The sequence below is a fragment of the Rana temporaria genome, chromosome 3 (genome assembly GCF_905171775.1).
Source record: "Rana temporaria chromosome 3, aRanTem1.1, whole genome shotgun sequence".
NCBI lineage: Eukaryota > Metazoa > Chordata > Amphibia > Anura > Ranidae > Rana > Rana temporaria.
Genome location: NC_053491.1, coordinates 340,951,205 through 340,973,622, shown reverse-complemented (window position 1 = coordinate 340,973,622; position 22,418 = coordinate 340,951,205). Strand labels below are relative to the sequence as shown.

At 43.8% G+C, this 22,418-nt stretch overlaps 1 protein-coding gene across 5 annotated transcripts in view; it reads right to left on the bottom strand.

The window, feature by feature from the left end:
* FAM114A2 (family with sequence similarity 114 member A2) overlaps positions 1–22,418 on the bottom strand; it is an 80,133-nt gene that overhangs the window by 7,928 nt on the left and 49,787 nt on the right. For all 5 annotated transcript variants that reach the window (XM_040345104.1, XM_040345100.1, XM_040345103.1 and 2 more), the window contains 5 exons: positions 22,037–22,116; positions 18,548–18,655; positions 16,881–17,017; positions 8,534–8,606; positions 6,185–6,238 (listed from right to left, as the gene is read on the bottom strand). In XM_040345104.1, coding sequence (XP_040201038.1) covers positions 6,185–6,238; positions 8,534–8,606; positions 16,881–17,017; positions 18,548–18,655; positions 22,037–22,116 — 452 coding nt within the window. The remainder of the gene's footprint in view (positions 1–6,184; positions 6,239–8,533; positions 8,607–16,880; positions 17,018–18,547; positions 18,656–22,036; positions 22,117–22,418) is intronic.

The following is a 22,418-nucleotide window of genomic DNA, read 5'->3' as shown; positions in this document are numbered from 1 at the left end:
CTGAAGATACCGGTTTTACTGTTAAAATAGGCCCGAATATCTAGTGGACGGGTAGAGTTGATCTTAGATACCTTACTAGGTGCAATAATGTTCCGAATGGTCCGGGCCCTTCTAAAGGTAATCTGAGGTTTAGGGGGGAGAGAAGATGACAAATATTGATCTAGATGAAGAATATTGAAATGTTTATTAATAATATTACTTATGTTTTTATGTTTGGTGTTGAATGTAGAAATGAACCTTATATTATTCTCAACTTTATCCTTCCTGATCTTCTTATTTTTATTGATGATAATATTAGAATTAAAAGCATCGTCTAGTAGTTCCTGAGGATACCCCTTTTCCCTAAATTTAGTCTTCATAATAAGGCCTTGGGTCGTGTAATCCTGTGTCTTGGTACAGTTTCTCCGTAGCCTATTAAATTGTCTGTATGGGATATTAGATTTCCACGACGAGTGATGACAGCTATTAAACTGTAAATAGGAATTACCACTGGTAGGTTTGATGTGATTACTGGTGGTAATAACCTCCTGGTCATGTGACAGTACCAAGTCCAAAAAAATCAAATTATCCTTATCAAAGACATGTGTAAACGTAAGGCCTAACTCATTGTTATTACAGTGGTCAACAAATGAGGAAAAAAGGTTAGCAAGAGGTAGAAGAGGAGGATCCCGATCCAAGATTGTACAAAAAAGAAAAGACAGATATGGATTAAAAGATAGTACCATCACAATCTTTAATCTCTCTAGCCATACTTTAACCCCAGTTGAGCTTACCCTCTTACGTAAAGGGTTACGTTTTTGTCCTTCCACCGGACCGAATAAATTCGGACTTTTTAAAGACCTAAATAAGTTTGTTCGACTCCTCACCCTCAAAAGATTTTTCGCCAAACGTGATGCTTCCAGTACTGATATTGTTCTGGACCCTGACAGTGTTGCAACTGTCACTCGTGATGATCCAGCTAATGAACAGGATCCAGATGGATTACACGACCCAAGGCCTTATTATCAAGACTAAATTTAGGGAAAAGGGGTATCCTCAGGAACTACTAGACGATGCTTTTAATTCTAATATTATCATCAATAAAAATAAGAAGATCAGGAAGGATAAAGTTGAGAATAATACAGTTCATTAAGGGAACCAATAATGCCAACATGTACTGTGACATACTGAAGCAGAGAATGTTCCCCTCCCTTCAGAGACTGGGCCGCAGGGCAGTATTCCAACATAATAACGACCACAAACACACCTCCAAGACGACCACTGCCTTGCTAAAGAAGCGGAGGGTAAAGGTGATGGACTGGCCAGGCATGTCTCCAGACCTAAACCCTATTGAGCATCTGTGAGGCATCCGCCAATGGAAGGTGGGGGAGCGCAAGGTCTCTAATAGGGTTGTCCCGATACCGATACTAGTATCGGTATCGGGACCGATTCCGAGTTTTTTCGGCGGTAGTCAGACGCCGATACCCCGCCCCGATACACAAATAGAATACTTAACCCCCCCCGCGCCGCCGCCGACCGAAATCGCCGACCGCCGCCGCCGCAATTCGCCGCTGCGATCCGCCGCCGTTACGCCGCTGACTGTGTAATACGGGCGGGAACATTACAGCTTTGAATAGCTGTAATGATTTGCGCCACGCATAGACACTCCCCCTTGCTCGGGTGAACTGTCCAATCCCGAGCGAGGGGGAGTGTCTATACACGCAGCGTGGCGCCAATCATTACAAAGCTATTCAAAGCTGTAATGTTCCTGGCCGGCCGTAGTACTTTACACAGTCGGCGGTAGCAGGTAAGCGGGCCATGGCTGCATATGGGGGGGACACATGGCTGGATGGGGGGAGACACGTGGCTGGATGGGGGGAGACACACATGGCTGCATATGGGGGGGACACATGGCTGGATGGGGGGAGACACACATGGCTGGATGGGGGGAGACACACATGGCTGGATGGGGGGAGACACACGGCTGGATGGGGGGAGACACACATGGCTGCATATGGGGGGGACACATGGCTGGATGGGGGGAGACACACATGGCTGGATGGGGGGAGACACACATGGCTGGATGGGGGGAGACACACATGGCTGGATGGGGGGAGACACACATGGCTGGATGGGGGGGGAGACATGGCTGCATGGGGGGTGACAATGGCTGCATGGGGGGATACATTGCTGGATGGGGGTGACAATGGCTGGATGGGGGGATACATTGCTGCATGGGGGGTGACAATGGCTGCATGGGGGGTGACAATGGCTGCATGGGGGGTGACAATGGCTGCATGGGGGGTGACAATGGCTGCATGGGGGATACATTGCTGGATGGGGGGTGACAATGGCTGGATGGGGGGATACATTGCTGCATGGGGGGTGACAATGGCTGCATGGGGGTTGACAATGGCTGCATGGGGGGTGACAATGGCTGCATGGGGGGTGACAATGGCTGCATGGGGGGTGACAATGGCTGCATGGGGGGTGACAATGGCTGGATGGGGGGGAGACAATGGCTGCATGGGGGGTGACAATGGCTGCATGGGGGGTGACAATGGCTGCATGGGGGGTGACAATGGCTGCATGGGGGGAGACAATGGCTGGATGGGGGGTGACAATGGCTGGATGGGGGGTGACAATGGCTGCATGGGGGGTGACAATGGCTGGATGGGGGGAGACAATGGCTGGATGGGGGGTGACAATGGCTGGATGGGGGGAGACAATGGCTGGATGGGGGGAGACAATGGCTGGATTGGGGGAGACAATGGCTGGATGGGGGGAGACAATGGCTGGATGGGGGGATACATGGCTGCATGGGGGGAGACAATGGCTGCATGGGGGGTGACAATGGCTGGATGGGGGGAGACAATGGCTGGGGGAATACATTGCTGGATGGGGGGTGACAATGGCTGGATGGGGGGATACATTGCTGCATGGGGGGAGACAATGGCTGGATGGGGGGAGACAATGGCTGGATGGGGGGGAGACAATGGCTGGATGGGGGGGAGACAATGGCTGGATGGGGGGGAGACAATGGCTGGATGGGGGGGAGACAATGGCTGGATGGGGGGAGACAATGGCTGGATGGGGGGATACATGGCTGCATCTGTGGGGGGACATCGCTGCATTTGGGGACACATTTTAAAAAAAGTATCGGTATTCGGTATCGGCGACTACTTGAAAAAAAGTATCGGTACTTGTACTCAGCCCTAAAAAAGTGGTATCGGGACAACCCTAGTCTCTAACATCCACCAGCTCCGTGATGTCATTGTGTAGGAGGGGAAGAGGACTCCATTGGCAACCTGTGAAGCTCTGGTGAACTCCATGTCCAAGAGAGTTAAGGCAGTGCTGGAAAATAATGGTGGCCACACAAAATATTGACACTTTGGGACAAATTTGGACATTTTCATTTAGAGGTGTACTCACTTTTGTTGTCAGCGGTTTAGACAATAATGGCTGTGTTGAGTTATTTTGAGGTGACAGCACATTTACACTGTTATACTCACTACTTTACATTGTAGCAAAGTGTCATTTCTTCAGTGTTGTCACATGAAAATATATAATTAAATATTTACAGAAATGTGAGGGGTGTACTCACTTTTGTGAGATACTGTATATATTTTCCATCATAGTCCCCATTCTACAAATAGAAGCATATAATTAACCACTTAAGTACCGCCCCACTTACATGTACTGCGGCAGTGCAGCCCTTAAGTGCAAAATCACGCAATTGTTGTCGGCTCTGGGGCGTGCGTGATTGGACACGGCAGGAGCAAATCAGGGGGTCCGGTGGCCGCCGAGACCTGCCGATCGTTTACATAGGCAGACCGCCGTTCTGCCACTCCAGTGAACAAGGCAGACCACTGTTCTGTCAGAGAGGAAGAGAGAGATCTTCTGTTCCTGCTAATCAGGAACACAAATCTCTCTCTCCCTCCAGTTAAGCCATCCTCAACACAGTTAGAAAGCACTCCCTAGGAGCACACTAAGGCTGGGTTCACACCTGTGTGAATTGGATGCGGCTTACACCGCATAGAATTTGCATAACATTTTAAAATACATTCATTTTAATGAGGCTGGTTCACATATCTGCGGGGCATTCGCACTGCGCATTGCACAAAAAACTTGCATTTTCTAGGCATTGCGGTGCAAAATGTCTGCACGTTATCTTCTATGGGAACGCATCTGATTCGCAGATGTGTTCCATTCTGAACACAAATTCTCTGGCTGCTCACTACACCCAACCCCCCCCCCACCCCTCTCCCAGGTCAGCTAATAAGCAGCTACAACGGAGACGAACCGCTGAACAGCTATTTTTTCTCTTCGCAGAGAATACGGAGCTGGAATTCGCACTGCACAAGTGTGAACCCAGCCCTAACCCTTTGATCTACCCTGATGTTAACCCCTTCCCTGCCAGTGTCATTTATACAGTGACAGTGTTTTTTTTTTAGCACTGATCCCTGTATTGGTGTCAATGGTCCGCACAAAGTGTCACTCAGGCCCCATACACACGAGAGGATTTATCCGCGGATACGGTCCAGCGGACCGTATCCGCGGATAAATCCTCTCGAGGATTTGCGCGGATTTCCATCCGATGGAGTGTACTCACCATCGAATCGAAATCCGCGCCGAAATCCTCTGGTGATGACGTGTCGCGCCGTCGCCGCGATGATGACGCGGCGACGTGCGCGACGCAGTCATATAAGGAATTCCACGCATGCGTCGAATCATTACGACGCATGCGGGGGATCCCCTCGGACGGATCGATCCGGTGAGTCTGTACAGACCAGCGGATCGATCCGTGGGATCCGATTCCAGCGGATAGATTTGTTGGCATGTCAACAAATTTTTATCTGCTGGAATTCGGAAATATCCGCTGGAATGTACACACCATAGAATCTATCCGCTGAAACCGATCCGCTGAGATTTTTCAGCGGATGGATTCTATCGTGTGTACGGGGCCTCAGTATCAAATTTGTCCTCCGCAATGCTGCAGTCCCGCTACAAATCGCTGATTGTCGCGATTAATAGTAAAAAAATAAAATAAAGTCCATAAAATCTATCCCATAGTTTGTAGACGCTACAACTTTTGTGCAAACCAATCAATATACACTTATTGGGATTTTGTTTTTACCATAAATATGTAGCAGAATACATATTGGCCGAAATTGATAAAGAAATTTGATTTGTTTACATTTTTTATTATTGAATGCGTATTATAGAAGTAAAAAATATTGTTTGTGGTTTTTTTTTTCAAAATTGTTGCTCTTTTTTTATGTTTATAGCACCAAAAAAAAAAATTTGTTGGAAAAAATTACATAAGCATTATTTGGGTACAGTGCACTACCGCGTAATTGTCAGTTAAAGTAACGCAGTGCCATATCGCAAAAAATGGCCTGGTCATTAAGGGGGTAAAACCTTCCGGGGCTGAAGAGGTTAAACTTGGTCACATTAACAGTTATGTATAATGTAATGGTTGGATACAAAATATTTGGTTACAAACCCTGAAAAGAGTACAGAAAATATCATCTAGATCACCCCAACCTTTTGAAGAGCGAGGGCCACTTAAGCGACTTGGTAACTGGTCGTGGGTCACAATGAGTGGCATCTGCGGCTTTCCTGTGGGTTAGCTGCACTTCGCCATAGAATTCTATTATATCATGCAGGTGGGGGGTACACTTTCTGAAAGCGCACCAAACCTGCAGATAATAACAGTAGTCTATGGCTCAGTGCAGGTAACCTGCAGGTGCACTGCGCTGCACCTGTGGATCAGTTTGAAATCAGCCCAGTAACCACTGCAGAACAGATATGCCCAAATCTACACGTTGATTTTAGTAATAAACTTACCTTTAATAAGTCTTCCATTCGGGTATCGCTGGCTGTTGCTGTCCCAGGCAGAGTGCATTTGGTATCACTCCACCTGTGAAAAGAAGCAGCGCTATACAGGAATCATCGGCCTATGCTCTGCTCTGCAGCCACTTGCTTCCTCTACTGCCGACCTCATTCACGCGATCTGGGCTTGCCAACCAACTATCAGAGATCAGGTGGTCGCGGACCACATCAGAGCACTTTGTGGGCCACATATGGCCCCCGGGCCACTGGTTGGGTACTACGATCTAGATATATTCTTATTGGCAGTGATAAATGATATAGGAGTCTGTATGCAGGAAAATAATACTTTCCCAATCACAAATATACTCACCTCTAAAAACACTCCTGTAATTAATGGATTCAGAATGTCTGACTTCTCAGAAGCCTGGAAAGAAAATAACAGACAGAGGTTTAGAAATAATATACAATTTTCCCTTAATATCTGTGATTTCCTAAAAAAACAAAAAATACACACACAATCAGAACTCCCTGTCCTACTAGTCTCATGTGCTGTATGCAATGATAAAAAATCTGCTAGAGGGCAGCAATTGGGCAGTGAGGTATCAGAATGTACTGGTGTAGAAACAGCCAATCACATGGGGCCTGATCCACAAAAACCCGGCGTAACTTAACTTTTGACATTTAAGTTACACCGCCGCAAAATCTCTACCTAAGTGCCCGATCCACAAAGCACTTACCTAGAAATTTTGAGCGGTGTAACTTAAATCCGTCCGGCGCAAGGCGTTCCTAATCTAATGGGGCGAGTCCCATTTAAATTAGGCGCGCTCCCGTGCCGGACGTACTGCGCATGCTCCCGACGTTATTTTCCCGACGTGCTTTGCGCGGTTTTACGTTACGCCGAGTTTTGTGAATCGTGCCGGGTAAAAAAAGTTGCGTCGGGAAAAAAAAGAGATGCGGCGGGAAAAAAAAAAAAAAAATTGACAGCGTCGCGGGAAAGAAGGGTCTACTTTTACATGGTGTACTAACTTTACACTTTGTAAAAGCAGCCCTAATTTTGCGACGGTAAACTAATACTTACGGAGAAAAAACGAAGCGCAAAAGCTTCGTGGATCTCCGTAAGTGCTAATTTGCATACCCAACACTGGATTTAGACGAGAAATGCCCCCAGCGGCGGCTGCGGTAGTGCATCCTAAGATCCGACAGTGTAAGTCCCTTACACATGTCGGATCTTCTGCCTATCTATGAGAAACTGATTCTGTGGATCAGTTCCATAGATAGAAACAGGGATACGACGGCGTATCAGTAGATACGACGGCGTATCCCTTTTGTGGATCAGGCCCATGGTTTCCAACTGCCTAAATGGCTTTGTTCAGAGATATGCTATTAGTACCAGTACATTCTGAATGTACTATTGCTATGTATAACACCTTCCATTTTCGTTTACTGTCCCAGAGGACTACCAATGAAAACTGAGTCCTGCTAATTAGATAAATAGAACACTGAGCCTTAACTGGTTGAGGCATTTTGTTTTGGACACTTGGTGAATTATCTCTCCCACTGTGCATTATTATTATTAGTATTATTAGTAGTTTTGCTATATTTATAGCATGTTACAGTTTATCTATTTTCCTTATGTAGCGCCCCCTTTACTTTCAGTAAGGGCACTACGCTAAAGTTAGTGGGAGAATGAGAGAGGTAAGTTGCTCTCATTCTTGATTGTGTTGAATTTGGCTGTCGCCAATTCTGGATTGTCCTGTGGGTCAGTCTGTGTGTCCAGAGATGTGGTCTCGTCTCTGGACGGCGCCTGAGGGGATCCGGGCGGGGCCGCTTCTTCCCAGCAGCCAATGGGAGGAGTTGGGCCTCGCTGTGCTTGCTGGGAGGTGGTGTTTCTGTGGCGGAGGCCGTTGTTTTTGGTTCTTCGCGGGTTCCTGGTTCGGCACCCACCAGGACTCTGGGCCCTCCTGGCCTGGAGCAACTGATGCCACAAAGGGGCCCCAGTGACTGACTGGGTCCCCCTTCTACTGAGGAGATCCCAGGCTGTATGCCGTTCGGTGGGGGATCGGCTTGAGGAGAACCTGGAGGCAGGTTGTCCAAAAGGGCTTGAACGAACCATCGGGGATCAGGTGACTGGGACACTGACAGGTACACTTGCACTGTCAACCGGTGACCCTAGCGCAAATTTACTGGGAGGATAAGCTCATCTATTTAGCTCATCCAAGTTCTAGGCCTGTGGCAGAGGCCCCATCAGAGCCAGGTCTGTGGCAGAGACCTGTTTCTCCCAGCATCTTAAAGTGACACTTCGGCTGCCAGGCTTGTGGCAGGGGTCTGTCCGGGGGCACTTCACCCACTCTGGCTGGAGTAGCGACGAATTGTACTACTATTGCTGAAGCAGGATTGCTTTCTTCTTCATCCAAGCCTGATACCGCAAAGTTCTTCACTTCATCAACTTTTTCTGTCTACCTCAAGTTGATGTTGGTCGTGTTGGGCCAAGAAATAAAGCATTCAGAAAACCTTATCTACGGATTGGACATTCGCTTATTGCTCTACTCACTACATTCACCCCTAGACAACACATAGAGGTAACTTAATACGCCAATCCCAAAAAACAACCGGCGGCTCCTCCGGGGGGAGCGCTACACTTATCTGAATTACAAAGTCTCCTTATTAAAATAGAAGTATCAGCAAGCGTTAGCATGTCATAATAGGACAACTCACTTACCCCAACTGTTGTCAGGAGAGTGGTCATTTTCTTTGAAAGCTGTGAGATCTCCTTGCACAACATAATTGTCATCCTAAAAAATAATCAGCAGAAAAAGCATCAATCTCCATCACACGTTCCAGAAAGAATGACCAACAATTTATAAAACTATAGCTTCTCACAGGTCGTTTTCCAACAATCATTTCAAATATCTATTTATTTTTACAGAGGATTCCTCCTGAAAAAAGCTTTACATGCAACTTGTGGGAATCGTATTAAAAATTAGAGAAGGCCTGAAAATCTTGCTGCAGGTTGCCCTTTTTTTTTAGAAGACCATACTATATAAACTTCTCTGGACCCTTCTCTAATCTTCAGTGTTTGCCCATTTTCGTTCTCTATCGCCTTGCCTATAACAGCATAAATCTCTTCCTCACACATGACTCTTCAGCCATATATATTCAACGCAATCTCAAAATCACAAAAGTGACTAATGACCTTCACAGAGCCAAAACAATAGATGACACTTCTCAGCTTCTGCTTTTTTTAAAGTCTTTATTTTCACAACTCATACAAAAAAAAAATGCAAATGTGAACCATGGCACATAGTGACTCAAAAAACAGACGTGAACAATCTGACGTCATGAAATGGTGATAGTTCATTACAAACTCTGGTATAGCTTTGAATACTGAATCATTTTATGAAAAGTCACAGAGTTCTACATCCACCCAAATTTTTAGAATACTCCTATTTGCCAATGCAAAATGAATGCAGCGTGGTTCCATTCGAGGTGTGCATATTTTATTAACGACAGGAAAAAACAAGGGATGAGGGAAAAATATGCAGGGGTAAAAAAGAGGAGGCAAGAGCAGCATAGGGGAAAAGAAAAGCAAGGAAGGCAAGGAGGTGTGAGAAGGGAAGAATTGGTGGGTGATGGCCTCCTCTGGGAAGTGGGGGGAAGGCTTGTTGGTCGCTCTTCCAATATAGGAAAGGAACAGTGTTTGAACCCTGAATTCTCCTATTTACACTGCAACATCAACACACCATGGCTGGAGAAATGGTTCATAGGCCCAAGTCAAGATTAAGCAGTGTTTGAGGCCATGCTCGGAAGGACCGACGTAAACTCAGTAAAAAATGTTGCGTCTAATAAAACCCTATTTGCTAGATTTATCTTTAAGTGTTGCAGTTGGATTTTCCATGCATCTGATGTCATTTACACTAGCAAAGCAGACAGCAAAGGTAGGAGGAAAGTTTTGTTTCTGGGTACATGAGGCTTGAGCTCCATCAATATAAATAAAGATTTAGAAAAAAGGGAAATATTGTTGCGCAGACCCAACGTGTGATACAAACATATATTGTCAGCCGCGTCTTAAGTGTGCCATACAGCACAAACGAACATAGTAAAAAAGGGAAAAGTCGCGCTAATTAAATTGAAAAAATACAGTGAAACACCAGTGATTAATGAAAATAAACAATACGTGAAAGTAAAACAGTTCTATATATGGTGATAAACACCCTCAATGGGGTAGGTGCATATTATGAATAGCTAACGTGAACCCCGTGAACACGTCCCTATTGTGACGAAACGTCGGGAGGAGACGCCCTGACGTTACCACGTTACTGAGTGTAAGGATCCTGATATCCGGACGTACGCCCACACACAGTCCGGCCGGCTGTGCTGTTTGATTTTTACTCTGCTACCTATTTTATGTTCGCTTGATGCCCATTTTTATCACTGCCAAATGTAAGTAAGCATTTAGCTGCTCTAAGTTTCAATAAACCAGCGCAGTATTACGCTATATCCCTCCTTTGGTGTTTCCTTTATATCTATGGAGTCTGGATTCCAATGATGATTACTAATGTACGGATATCGCTGGTTGAAGTTTAATCTTGTGGGCTGCTGCTGGATTTATCTTTATGCCTATTATTTACTGAATTCTGGTAAGAGTCAGTACTATTTGTGGTGGAGGTCTCCTGTTTGTTCTGAACACAGAGTGGTCGTTGTCACTATTACCTAAGGATTTCCTTTCATCACTACACCTGTGGACTGCTTTATAAATTGCTTGGCCTGTCTGGACTGTCAATTTGCCCATACCAACTGAAGAGACACTTTTGCCATTATTAGCTATAAATAAAGATTTCTTGCACCTGAATTATGAAATGGGTGTAAGAAGTAATAGACAGGTGGTAGGGTTAAAGCCAAGGTCAAGGTCTGCAAGCTAGGTTAGCTATTTTGTGTGACCAGGACTTGGAATAGTCCCAAAATATGCGTACAAGAGTTACCCTGGCTTCACCACATCTCAACACCTGTGTGTAATCCCGGGAAAGATAAGAAAAAGCAGCAAGGGAGTCCATGTCATGAGTTTGATTAATTTCTTGGTATCTGTTGCTAATAGAGGTTTGGTATGAAAAATAAATAATGAGGTCAATCACATGGTATAGAATTTAGGTTCCTTTTCAAACTTCTAAGAATGATTTAGGGGGTAAATTATAAGCAGCCAGAAATGATTATTAAGAAATGGAGAGCGTATCACTTAAGGCACAGGTGTCAAACTCAAGGCCCGCGGGCCGATTCTGGCCCTCCAGGCCATTTCATGTGGCCCTCACACCTCTCCTGCAGCTGCAGGAGAGTTCCAGCCCTCCTCTGGTCTTACTCCAGACACTTACTTTCTGCTTTCAAGCAATGCATCCAGCTTCTTCCCAGCAGCAGCATAAGGAAAGGGGGTGCACTGTGATGTAAGGAGAGTGGGGGACTCAAATTTTGATGGTGGGGTGGCTCTTGACACCTAATGTAAGGGGAGGGGATGCGCTGGACATCTAATCTTACAGATACAACCGGCCCTTTTGAGGGCAATCATAATGCTGATGCGGCCCATGATGAAATTGAGTTTGACACCCCTGACTTAAAGGGGTTGTAAAGGTAAATGTTTTTTCACCTTAATGCATCCTATGCATTAAGGTGAAAAAACATCCGATGGTACCGGCCCCCCCCGAACCCCCCGTTTTACTTACCTGACCCCTCGAAAGTCCCGCGCGCGTCCACGTGATCCTCTTCGGTTCCCAGCCTGCCCGTTGATTGGCTAGGCTAGACAGATTGATAGCAGCGCAGCCATTGGCTGGCGCTGCTGTCAATCACAGCGGATGACGCGGTGCGCCGGGGGGCGGGGCCGAGTGATACAGTCGGCGGCTATGCCCGCCGCTGTATCACGGGAGCACGCTCGCAAAAGCTTTCCACCATGCGAGCGAGCGAGCATGAAGGTGGAAAGCTTTTGCGAGGAGGAGCCGAGACAGCCGCCGAGGGACCCCAGAAGACCGGATTCGTGGACACTCTGTGCAAAACGAGCTGCACAGTGGAGGTAAGTATAACATGTTTGTTATTTAAAAAAAAAAAAATCTGCCTTTAGTGTTCCTTTAAGGTGACTGATGAGGACACTGACTTAAGGTGTCAATTTGTGACCAAATCTCTTTAAAAAGGATGAAAGACAGCGCATTTTGGTCGAAAATGGATAAGCAGATTGTGTTTTTAGCCGGTTCAGGTATCTGCCAGCTGAAGAAGTAAAGTGAACTGCCCTAAAATGATTGCATTTTATCTACAACTTGAACATTTTGTTAGCATGACCAGGAAGAACTTAGGGTGACTGATGATGGATGAAATTGAAGAGGAAAATGGTAAGCATTTCATTTGCAAGAGATTCTCTGACCCAGGGTGCAACAGATGAAGAGACTGAGGTTGAGGTTAAGTGTTAAGGGATCTTATAAATGTTACAGTAATCATTGTCCTTTTTGTGCACATGTAAAGGTAGGTAAAGAATTGTTGTATGCATAACTAAATAGGTCATTCCTCAATAAATATTCTATCAACTGTAATATACATTATATTGTATATCCGATAACATTTGAGGAATACAATATTCAGTATGTAGGTCGCACTATCAGGAGATTAGGACAAAGGTTAATTAATAATTTAGGTGCCATAATGAGTAGTAAAGGAACCAATTTTGTTGCCAAACGCAATTCAGAAGTAATATATACAGATATAGAAGATATAGGGCCAGATCCACGTAGATAGGCGTAAAATTCAGCGGGCGTATCGTAGTTACGCTACGCCGCCACAACTTTGAGAAGCAAGTGCTGTATTCACAAAGCACTTGCATCTAAAGTTACGGCGGCGTAGCGTAAATGTGCCGGCGTAAGCGCGCCTAAATCAAATGAGGAACAGGGGGGCGTGTTTTATGTAAACTAAGCATGACCCCACGTGAATGACGCTTTTTTCGAACGGCGCATGCGCGCATGCTCAGTGTCACGTCGTATTTTCAAATTAAATTACGCCCGCTCAATGCCTAGACGACGTGAACGTAATTTACGCAAAGCCCTATTTGTGAACGTTTTACGGAAACGACGTAAACGACGGAAAAATCGACGCTGGTCCGACATCCATACTTAACATTGTGCACGCCTCATAGAGCAGGGGTAACTGTACGCCGGAAAAAGCCTTACGCAAACGACGTAAAAAAATGCGACAGGCAGACGTACATTCTAAGAATCGGCGTATCTAGCTAATTTGCATACTCTACGCAGGAATCAACGGAAGTGCCACCTAGCGGCCAGCGTAGAAATGCACCTATAATCCGACGGCGTACTAAGACGGATCTAGCCCACATTCAGGCGTATCTTGTTTTGTGAATACAAAACAAAGATACGCCGGCGCATCGTAGAACTTACACGGCGTATCAATAGATACGCCGCCCTAAGTTCTTCGTGGATCTGGGCCATAGAGTATAGAGGAGATTGTAAAAAACAACGTTTTTTTTAATGTCATTAAAAACGATCGTGTGTGGGCTTCAGAGCATTTTTCGGGTTCTAAAAATTGGCAATTTTTTTTTCGAACCGGCTCTATTTTTTCACGACGTTTTGAACGTTGTCGTTTTTAAGGTTGTAAAAAATGGTTGTGTGTAGGCTTTAACGATGTGAAAAATCCGCGCATGCTCAGAAGCAAGTTATGAGACGGGAGCGCTCGTTCTGGTAAAACTACCGTTCGTAATGGAGTAAGCACATTCATCACGCTGTAACAGACAGAAAAGCGTGAATTGTCTTTTACTAACACAAAATCAGCCCAAAGTGTGGCGTCATCCGAATGGAACTTCCCCTTTATAGTGCCGTTGTACGTGTTGTACCTCACCGCGCTTTGCTAGAGCATTTTTTTTCCACGATCCTGTGTAGGCAAGGCTGTTTTAATAATCGGGTTGAAAAAAACTTTGTTTTTTCTAGACCCTTAAAAATGTCATTTTTTAGAACCCGAAAAACGGTCGTGTGTACGCGGCATAAGGGCAGAAAAAGGTGGGGCTACATTTTCTAAGCTGTGCAAGAGAGTTTTTTGGATTTTTTCTTCAAACACCAGTATTCCATTTGGTATGAACTTTGAATGTGATGTTACTCACCCCCTGTACAGCTGAGAATTGAGTAGGTATTGAGAGAGAAAAGAAAAACATTTTATTTTTTGCTATAATTACTGAGTTTATTGGCGTATAACACTCACTTTTTTACCCTGAAAATAGAGGGTAACCTGTGCCTGCGTGTTATACGCAGGGGGCCGTGGAAGGTTTTTTTCCTGAAACTTCCCTCTTAAAGTTAGGGTGCGTGTTATACGCCGATAAATACGGTAAATGGTGCTTTTCATGTTTTTAAGGTAGAACTATAGACAATTTATTTTATTTTGGATAGAACAAGAGAAAGTTATAACCCCTGTCAGATTTATTTTCTTGCCATCTGTGTCCCATAGCAGAGATTTGTATTCATTCCTGCCCCAAAGCCAAACAGGAAGTGAGAGGAAATCTCTGCAAGTTTAGGGAATTTCTTGGGGACCCCAAGGTCATGAGAACTAGTGTCCACATTGGAAGATTTCCCATCTATTCCTTTTCTGGGGACAACCCAAAATCTTTTACTTTCATTTTCAATGATAAATGTAAACAGGACACATACAGAGGGAGAATCTCCTTAATGGGGGGCACAGGCACCAATAAAATGTGACGTGTTTCAAAACTAAAAAAAAAAGTTTTGCCTTCAGTTATACTTTAAGTGAGGATTTATAAATCAGTTTGTATTTTTTAGGGGGGTATGTCTCTAGTTATGGTACTTGTTTATTAATTTCGATAAGTAGGAGGAAGAGTTTTGTTTAATACTATAGCAGGCTGCACTCTAGCAGTTCTGCTATTAGATGGCATGCTGTGAAACTAGTACAAATTGTATTGGTTATTTTCCATTTTTATATATATATATATATATATATATATATATATATATATATATATATATATATATATATATATATATATATATATATATATATATATATATATACTGTACAAAGAAATGTGTTTAAATTTAATGATCATATGGGATTATTAATGTTTCCATGTAATGATGTATGAGAAGTGTTTCTGTCCTTCACGGAGAAAGCTGTGCTTAGTGCAAAACATGTCAGAAGAGAATTTGTTCCTGCTGGCTATTTAAAAAAAAGGATGATTATTTTGCATCTTGTTGTGTGGTATTCCTATTGCTACTGCTATTCCTATTGCTGATTGATTGCTTAGGTGGAAACGAGCCGAGCCAGCACCAGAGATTTCACTGTAGAGTGTGGAGCATGATCTTGTCTGGAACAGCACGAAAAATATTTGACATTGGTGCCAAGTTATGCTTAAGGAAAAAACAGTTTGTTATTCTGGTCAATAATCTGAGTGAGTGATTTCATGATCAGAGCTTTGTAAAACATAGAGCATCCTGGGTATTGCATTTATTTTCAAGATGCATTTATTGAACCATGTGAGAGTGTGTTTTTGCCAAAATTCAAAGTCTAAGGCCCCATACACACGAGAGAATTTATCCGCGAATACGGTCCGTTTCCGCGGATAAATCCTCTCGAGGATTTCGGCGGATTTTCATGCGATGGAGTGTACACACCATCGCATTGAAATCCGCGCTGAAATCCTCTGGCGATGAGGTGTCGCGCCGTCGCCGCGATTATGACACGGCGACGTACGCGACGCTGTCATATAAGGAATTCCACGCATGCGTCGAATCATTACGACGCATGCAGGGGATCTCTTCGGACGGATGGATCCGGTGAGTCTATACAGACCAGCGGATCCATCCGTTGGGATGGATTGCAGCAGATGGATTTGCTTGGCATGTCAGCAAATATTCGATCTGCTGGAATGCATCCCAGGGGAGAAATATCCGCGGAAATAGATCCGCTGGCGTGTACACACCATAGGATCTATCCGCTGAAACCCATCTGCTGGGATTTTTCAGCGGATGGATTCTATGGTGTGTACGGGGCCTAAGAGTGCAAAGGAAAGAAATGAAGTTCAGTTTTATGATGCAAGAAAGATTGTCTGGAGTCAGTGTACCCAGATATGAAATAGCAGAACTGAGCCCATTTGAAGGGGAAACGGGGTTTTACTGTGTTTCCCCAAAAATAAGCCTGGGTCTTATATTATTTTGGCTACAAAAGACACAGTAGGGCTTATTTTCGGGGTAGGTCTTACCATGTAATGTGCTGCCTCCCCCCCCTCTCCTTTATAGGATTATACAAGCATTTTAAACTAGGGATTATTTTCCGGGTAGGGCTTATATTGCAGCCCTCCTGGAAAATAATGCTAGGTCTTATTTGTGGGGAAACACGGTAGTACGTCAACCAGATCTAATTAGAGAGGGTATGAAAAGTTTGGAGAATCCGTAAGACAGTGGGGAGCAAAAGAAGAGGTTGGGTGATATAAAATAGCATGTAGTTGAAATATGCTGCCACTTCATGTCAATGATTACCCAAGATCAGAATTTAGACAATGGAGTTGGATGTAAAAGTTCAGAGTAAAGGTAATAAAGTGACAATAAAAATAAGTGGAGAGAGATGGCACCTTTAGTGGGTAATGGTGAATATAGTAAAGCAGTGAAAAAAGTGTGTGTCAGCTTAATGGTCAGACTATAGTTGGATGCTATTGGTATGCATTTACATAGTAAACCATCAGTAGCTGGTTCACTCTTTCCAAGCCTTCATGAAGGGGCAGAGGTACAGCCTCCAATAAACGTTTTTCGCAAATATTTTTTAACACTGAAATAGTCTCGTATTTGGATTTCAACATTACAACGTGGGGGTTTTAAGTCTAAATTGCCCATCCCTTCCACAAGCCAAGGTGATTCCGGAGGCCTTACTGTCTAGAAATCTAGAATTCAGATTCTCTGTTGTACTATTATCATAAAATTGGATGACAACAACCACCTAAGGTAAACATAGAGATATTCTTCAGGGCCTTATATCCACAGTCCCAAGTACGTTTCACTGATGTGACCAACATAACTGATCCAAACACTTACTGTGAGAGAGCCTTGCCACGACACACTGCTGCCACATTGCCATCTCCATGCAGGATTAAGGTGGCTGTTTTGTGGAACACTTCCATTGAACAGGCTGTTAGCTCTGCCAAGCTTCGTATTGCTGATTCATGAATATCCTGACACAAGACAAAAATGCATTTTAATTCTCTCCGCACATATTGTTTAGTGTTTGTAATTCTACAAAAAATGGCCTGAGACTTGACAAACTGAAGACATGCTACAGGTATAAAGATAACTTAGCACACTTATCAAGTAGCCAACATTTTGTAATAATTACACTGCTTAACAATTTGTGCTCAAAACCAGGGTTTTTTGTCGCATACATTTGTAAAATATACATGGAAGCCACATTGCCTCATTAAGGTCCCTCTGTGAAGTGTAGTCCCTAACTCTAGCAAGTCCACTTTTTAACTGGTGTTAATACTTTTTTTAATTTTTGTATAATTTTCTTATTAATTTTCCTTATTTTTCTTATTCTTTACGTTTTTATTTTATTAATTTAATTATAATTTCTTATTATTTATTTATTTGTTATCAATTTTGTTCACTTAACTTAAACAATTCCCTGTGTGATAGCAATTGGAGGTGACATGTTCTCTTTATTGACCCTGTCACCTCCAAAATAGGAGTCCTAGCATTGTGCTAGAACTCCTGTCACAGCTGAGATGGGAAGAGCACAGCTCACCCCTCTCACTGTGTACATCGGCAGCAGGGACAGGAGAGGGCGGAGTTCTGAAGACAGAGCCAGCAAAGAGAGGTATTTGGGGTGGGGGGAGAGGGGAGGACGGACGGGAGCACACATTTTACAAGTGATTTCGGTGACATCGCCAAAATCAGTTGTTAACGAGCGAGCGGATTCCCCCATAACTTACTGCCCTTAACTGTATGTTCCAGGCGTCGGGGGATTCCATGCCACTGCCGCCCCTTGGCGCCCTGCCGCCCCAAGGCCTGGCCTCAGTGGCCTTGTGGGAAATCCGGGCCTGGACACACCATCGGTCTCCTCTCCCTCATAGGACGTGGATCTGTATGTTTACACTCAGAGATCCACGGTCCTACACAGTTACTGGGCAATCGCGGGTGCCCGGCGGACATCGCGGCCGCCGGGCACGCGCATCGGGTTCCCAGTGACACAGCGGCGGGGGCGCGCGCTTCCCCTACGTCCTCCCAGAATGAGAGGCTTATCGTCCCGCTGTCAAGCCTAGTGGTTAAGGACTTTACTACCGCTTTAAAAAGCTAGTTATATAAATTAATTGGAGTGGTTGCCATTTTTATATCGAATGCTACAAAAAGGTGGTTGGAGACTGAGACTGTCAGACTGGACACACATAACAAAAGACCAAAACTGGGTTCACATATGTACACGCCACGGCTCACAGCAGGAATCCGGTAAGTCCTCGTTCACCGTTTCAGGTCTGATTTCGGCACAAATTTTTGAAACGGACCAAAAGACGAACCTGAAAAGGAGCCGCTGCAGAGATATGTGATCCGGCTCCATAGAGGGATGGTCACAATCTTCTGCTATTGCCAATTGGATGCAGAGAACCTGCATCCAATTAGCACTAGTGTAAACCTAGCCTGATAAACACGTGCTACATTTGAAAAATAAGTTAAGCAATTTGTCAGCAAAAAATATTCTCTTTGGATACCTCCACAGTGTATTTTTGAGCCTCCTCCTCGTCAGTATTTTCCTCCTCAGTCGTAATCTTTTCCTCTTCCTCCACTTTACTCATCCACCTGTACGCAGCTTTCCTTGCCTGAAACATCAAAAGATGACGGCTCATGAAACTGATACAAGGAAGCAGAAATCAATCAAGAGGTTAACTGAGGAAACTAGGCTGGGAGCCCAAAGGGTCACTTTGGAAAGAGATTAACTATGTCCGGAGAGCACAAATCTCCTGTGACAGTTTTAATTGAGTCAGCACAAAATGATAAATGAAGTGGACTCTTACAGCAGCTGAAACCTAAGAAGAAATCTATGAAGGAGGATACTGACACCTAGTGGACTCATGAGACACAGGCACATTATCCCAGATGGGATTTATTGCCACTTTCAGGGCCCTTTCCCTCATTATTAGCAATATGTGCTTTTGTATGCCATTCTGTGCATTTTGAAAAAAGGACAAGTAATAGGCATTCTCCAGATGTTTCCAAAACCTTGCATAAAGTATATCTAAATTCAGGGGAAAAAAATGTTATATATTGCAGCTTACCAGTCCTAAAATGTGGTGGCTGCACTAGTTTTCCTTTTCTCAGTCTCTTTATTTTCACCAGGTTGTCCTGCCAGTAAAACACCTTTTCTCCTAGGGAGGGTGACAATGAGGGAGCAGCATTGTCACCCTAGGCTGCTCACTCCAGAATTGGATTACAGATGCAGCATGCTTAAACCTACCAAGCTACAGACCTAGCTACATAAAAATAAAGATTTGTATTTGAAATTTATTTTTATGCAGTAAAATGCACAATTATTTTCTGCAGGAAAACAAATACGTTTAAATGGACAATTATGCTCAGAGTGCAATAGAAGCATCAAATGAAATATATAAATAAAGGATTTGTGAGACCAGCTAGATAGAACTTGGAGGTGTGGCACATGGGTGATTTATTAAAACTGGAGAATGCAAAATCCGGTGCAGTTGTGCATGATGGCCAATCAGCGTCCAACTTCAGCTTGTTCAATTAAGTTTTAACAAAAAAAAAATGGAAGCCGATTGGCATCTGTGCAGAGCTGCACCAGATTTATGCACTCTAAAATGTTGGTAAATCAATCCCATAGTACCCAAATTCAGGTGTTAGACATGCAAATAAAGTTGTTTCAACTTAAAAAAATCTGAGCTCTTCCTGGCCCCACTGCAAAAGGCATATTGGTTAGAGATGCCACACTTAAAGATGTTGATTTGGCACTCTTAAACACAGGAACATGAAGATAACCATATCTGCTCACTATGTCTAAGGCTGCTTTTAATACTTTAAAAATCTGTGAATTGCAAACCCTTTCTATAGGGTTACAGGCTCCTGTTCCAATTAAATATATTTCCTGCCATAGGACATAAGGTAGCATTTATCCCCATGGCGCGACTTACCATTTTCTCACTCCTCATCTATTTTCTCTGATTCTCCTTTCTATTCCCCCTTTCTAATCTCTCCTGAAAATCTTTCTGCCTCTATTTTTTCTTCTTGAACATCCTTGATAACACTATATTGGAATCACAATCTGAATTGAAATATAGCAACAGAGCTGTACTTAATATTCACCTTTGAAGTGCTTTCATCTTGCAATCAACACTTTCTCTTTTTTAAGCGATTCATGGATTAGATAAGCTATTGCCTCATGTTTCAATACCTGCTGTGCACCAAAATGTAATACATTCTCTTGGTAATCATACCTTGAAGTATTGCTATTGTCTTTTGCTGCACTCTTTACTGCTTTATATTTTCAAAATAAAAACCTTACTGCTATGTAATAAAAATAATAAAAAAAAAAAAATCAGATCTGCAGCAAAATGAACTTTGTACAGCAGGCATGTCCAAAGTCCGGTCCGTGTTTCGGTTGCAAACGGCCCCACTGGTAATTTGGCTATATATAACTTCTGTGGCCCCCAATGAATCCCTGAGCGTAGCGGGAGCCACAAAAGATAAATACCCATATTTATGTATGTATGTATATATATATATATATATATATATATATATATATATATATATACATATATATATATATATACATACATATACATATACCCCCCTCGGAGGGGACAGGGAGGGCGCTGGAATAGCGCCAATAGAATACATACAGTGAGAATTTCCTGTTTACGCGGCGGCCTCTGCAATAGGAAGTCCCATCTCCTGGGCTGCCATTGGACGACTGTTCTGTATATCATAGGAGGTGGAACTTTGCATTAAAGAGGCCGCTGAGAAAACAGGAGATTCTCCTGTATATAATCTGTTGGTGCTCATCCCGCCCTGTCCCCTCCAAGGCTGCAGATGGGCATCGATCAGGCTGCACTGGTGGCATATGGTGAGGCTGCATTTATGTCAATGATGAGGCTGCATTCATGCAATGGTGAGGCTGCATTTGAGACTGCATTCATGGCAATGGTAAGGCTTCATTCATGGCTAGGGTAAGGCTGCATTCATGGCTAGGGTAAGGCTGCATTCATGGCTAGGGTAAGGCTGCATTCATGGCTAGGGTAAGGCTGCATTCATGGCTAGGGTAAGGCTGCATTCATGGCTAGGGTAAGACTGCATTTATGGCAATGGTAAGGCTACATTCATGACAATGGTAAGGCTGCATTCATGGCAATGGTAAGGCTGCATTCATGGCAATGGTAAGGCTGCATTCATGGCAATGGTAAGGCTGCATTCATGGACACTGACCCTTATTTTGCCTTACAGTTCTTTATTTAAAATGAAAAAAAAAAATCCTGAAACTTCCTTCTTAAAGTGAAGGTGCATGTTATACGCCAATAAATACGGTGTATCCAAATAACACGCCCAAGCTCATCTCTTCACCACATACAGCCACAAAGGCAGGAGAATTCTTGTTGGTGCTCGGACGAACACACTTAGATGGAATTTTAATGGTTTAAAGAATCTCACGCGAAATGGTCGGTTGGTCAACTGGTCCTTGCTGAACCGGGCAAATTTCAATCCATGTATGGTCAGCTGAAGGCAGCCACTCTCAACCAGGGTTCTGTGGAACCCTAGGCTTCCTACAGAGGTTGTTAGGGGTTCCCTGAGCGATAAAAAAAAGTCTATCTCTTAGATAAGTAACTACTGACAACCATTTCTCCTCTGAATCATTTATATGTTCATTAGCAGACTTCAGATGGGCCTGTACATGTGCTTTCTTGAGCAAGATGACCTTGCGGGCACTGCAGGATTTCAGTCCTTCACGGCGTAGTGTGTTACTAATTGTTTTGTTAGTGACTATGGTCCCAGCTGCCTTAAGATCACTGACAAGATTCTCACCGATCTCATGATCATTGAAACTCTACGAGGTGAGATCTTGCATGGAGCCCCAGACTTATAAATAAGATCTAATTCTGATCTAATTTGGAAAATTATGCAACAAAGTGTTTATGGTCAGTATTAATCTCAACATACATATACAGTATATATCCAGGAAATGCACTTACATTTGTAAGTTTCTCTGGTCTCATGGAGATGTGCAAGCCTTGAAACCAAACTGCTAACTCTTGAATGAAGTCTTCATCACCTGTGAGTAAAGGAAAGGTATATATGAGGCCAAGTGTCAAGGTACATAATGGACATGAGAAATTAGAATTGTTTGTTGTGTGCACATTGTGTTTATCTATTGTTGCGACTTAGATGAGCATCAGATCACATTTAATGGCAAATTACTGCAGAAAAACTGTTTATTTCCAAACAATTCGCAAACCTTTTCTTGTCCAGTTTAGGCTACGTTCACAAAGGTTCCAAAAGAGGAGGGGTCGCCAAACCCTTTCAATACTTGTGCTCCTAGGTTTAAAGTGTGTTCACCATACAGGATGTAGTGCA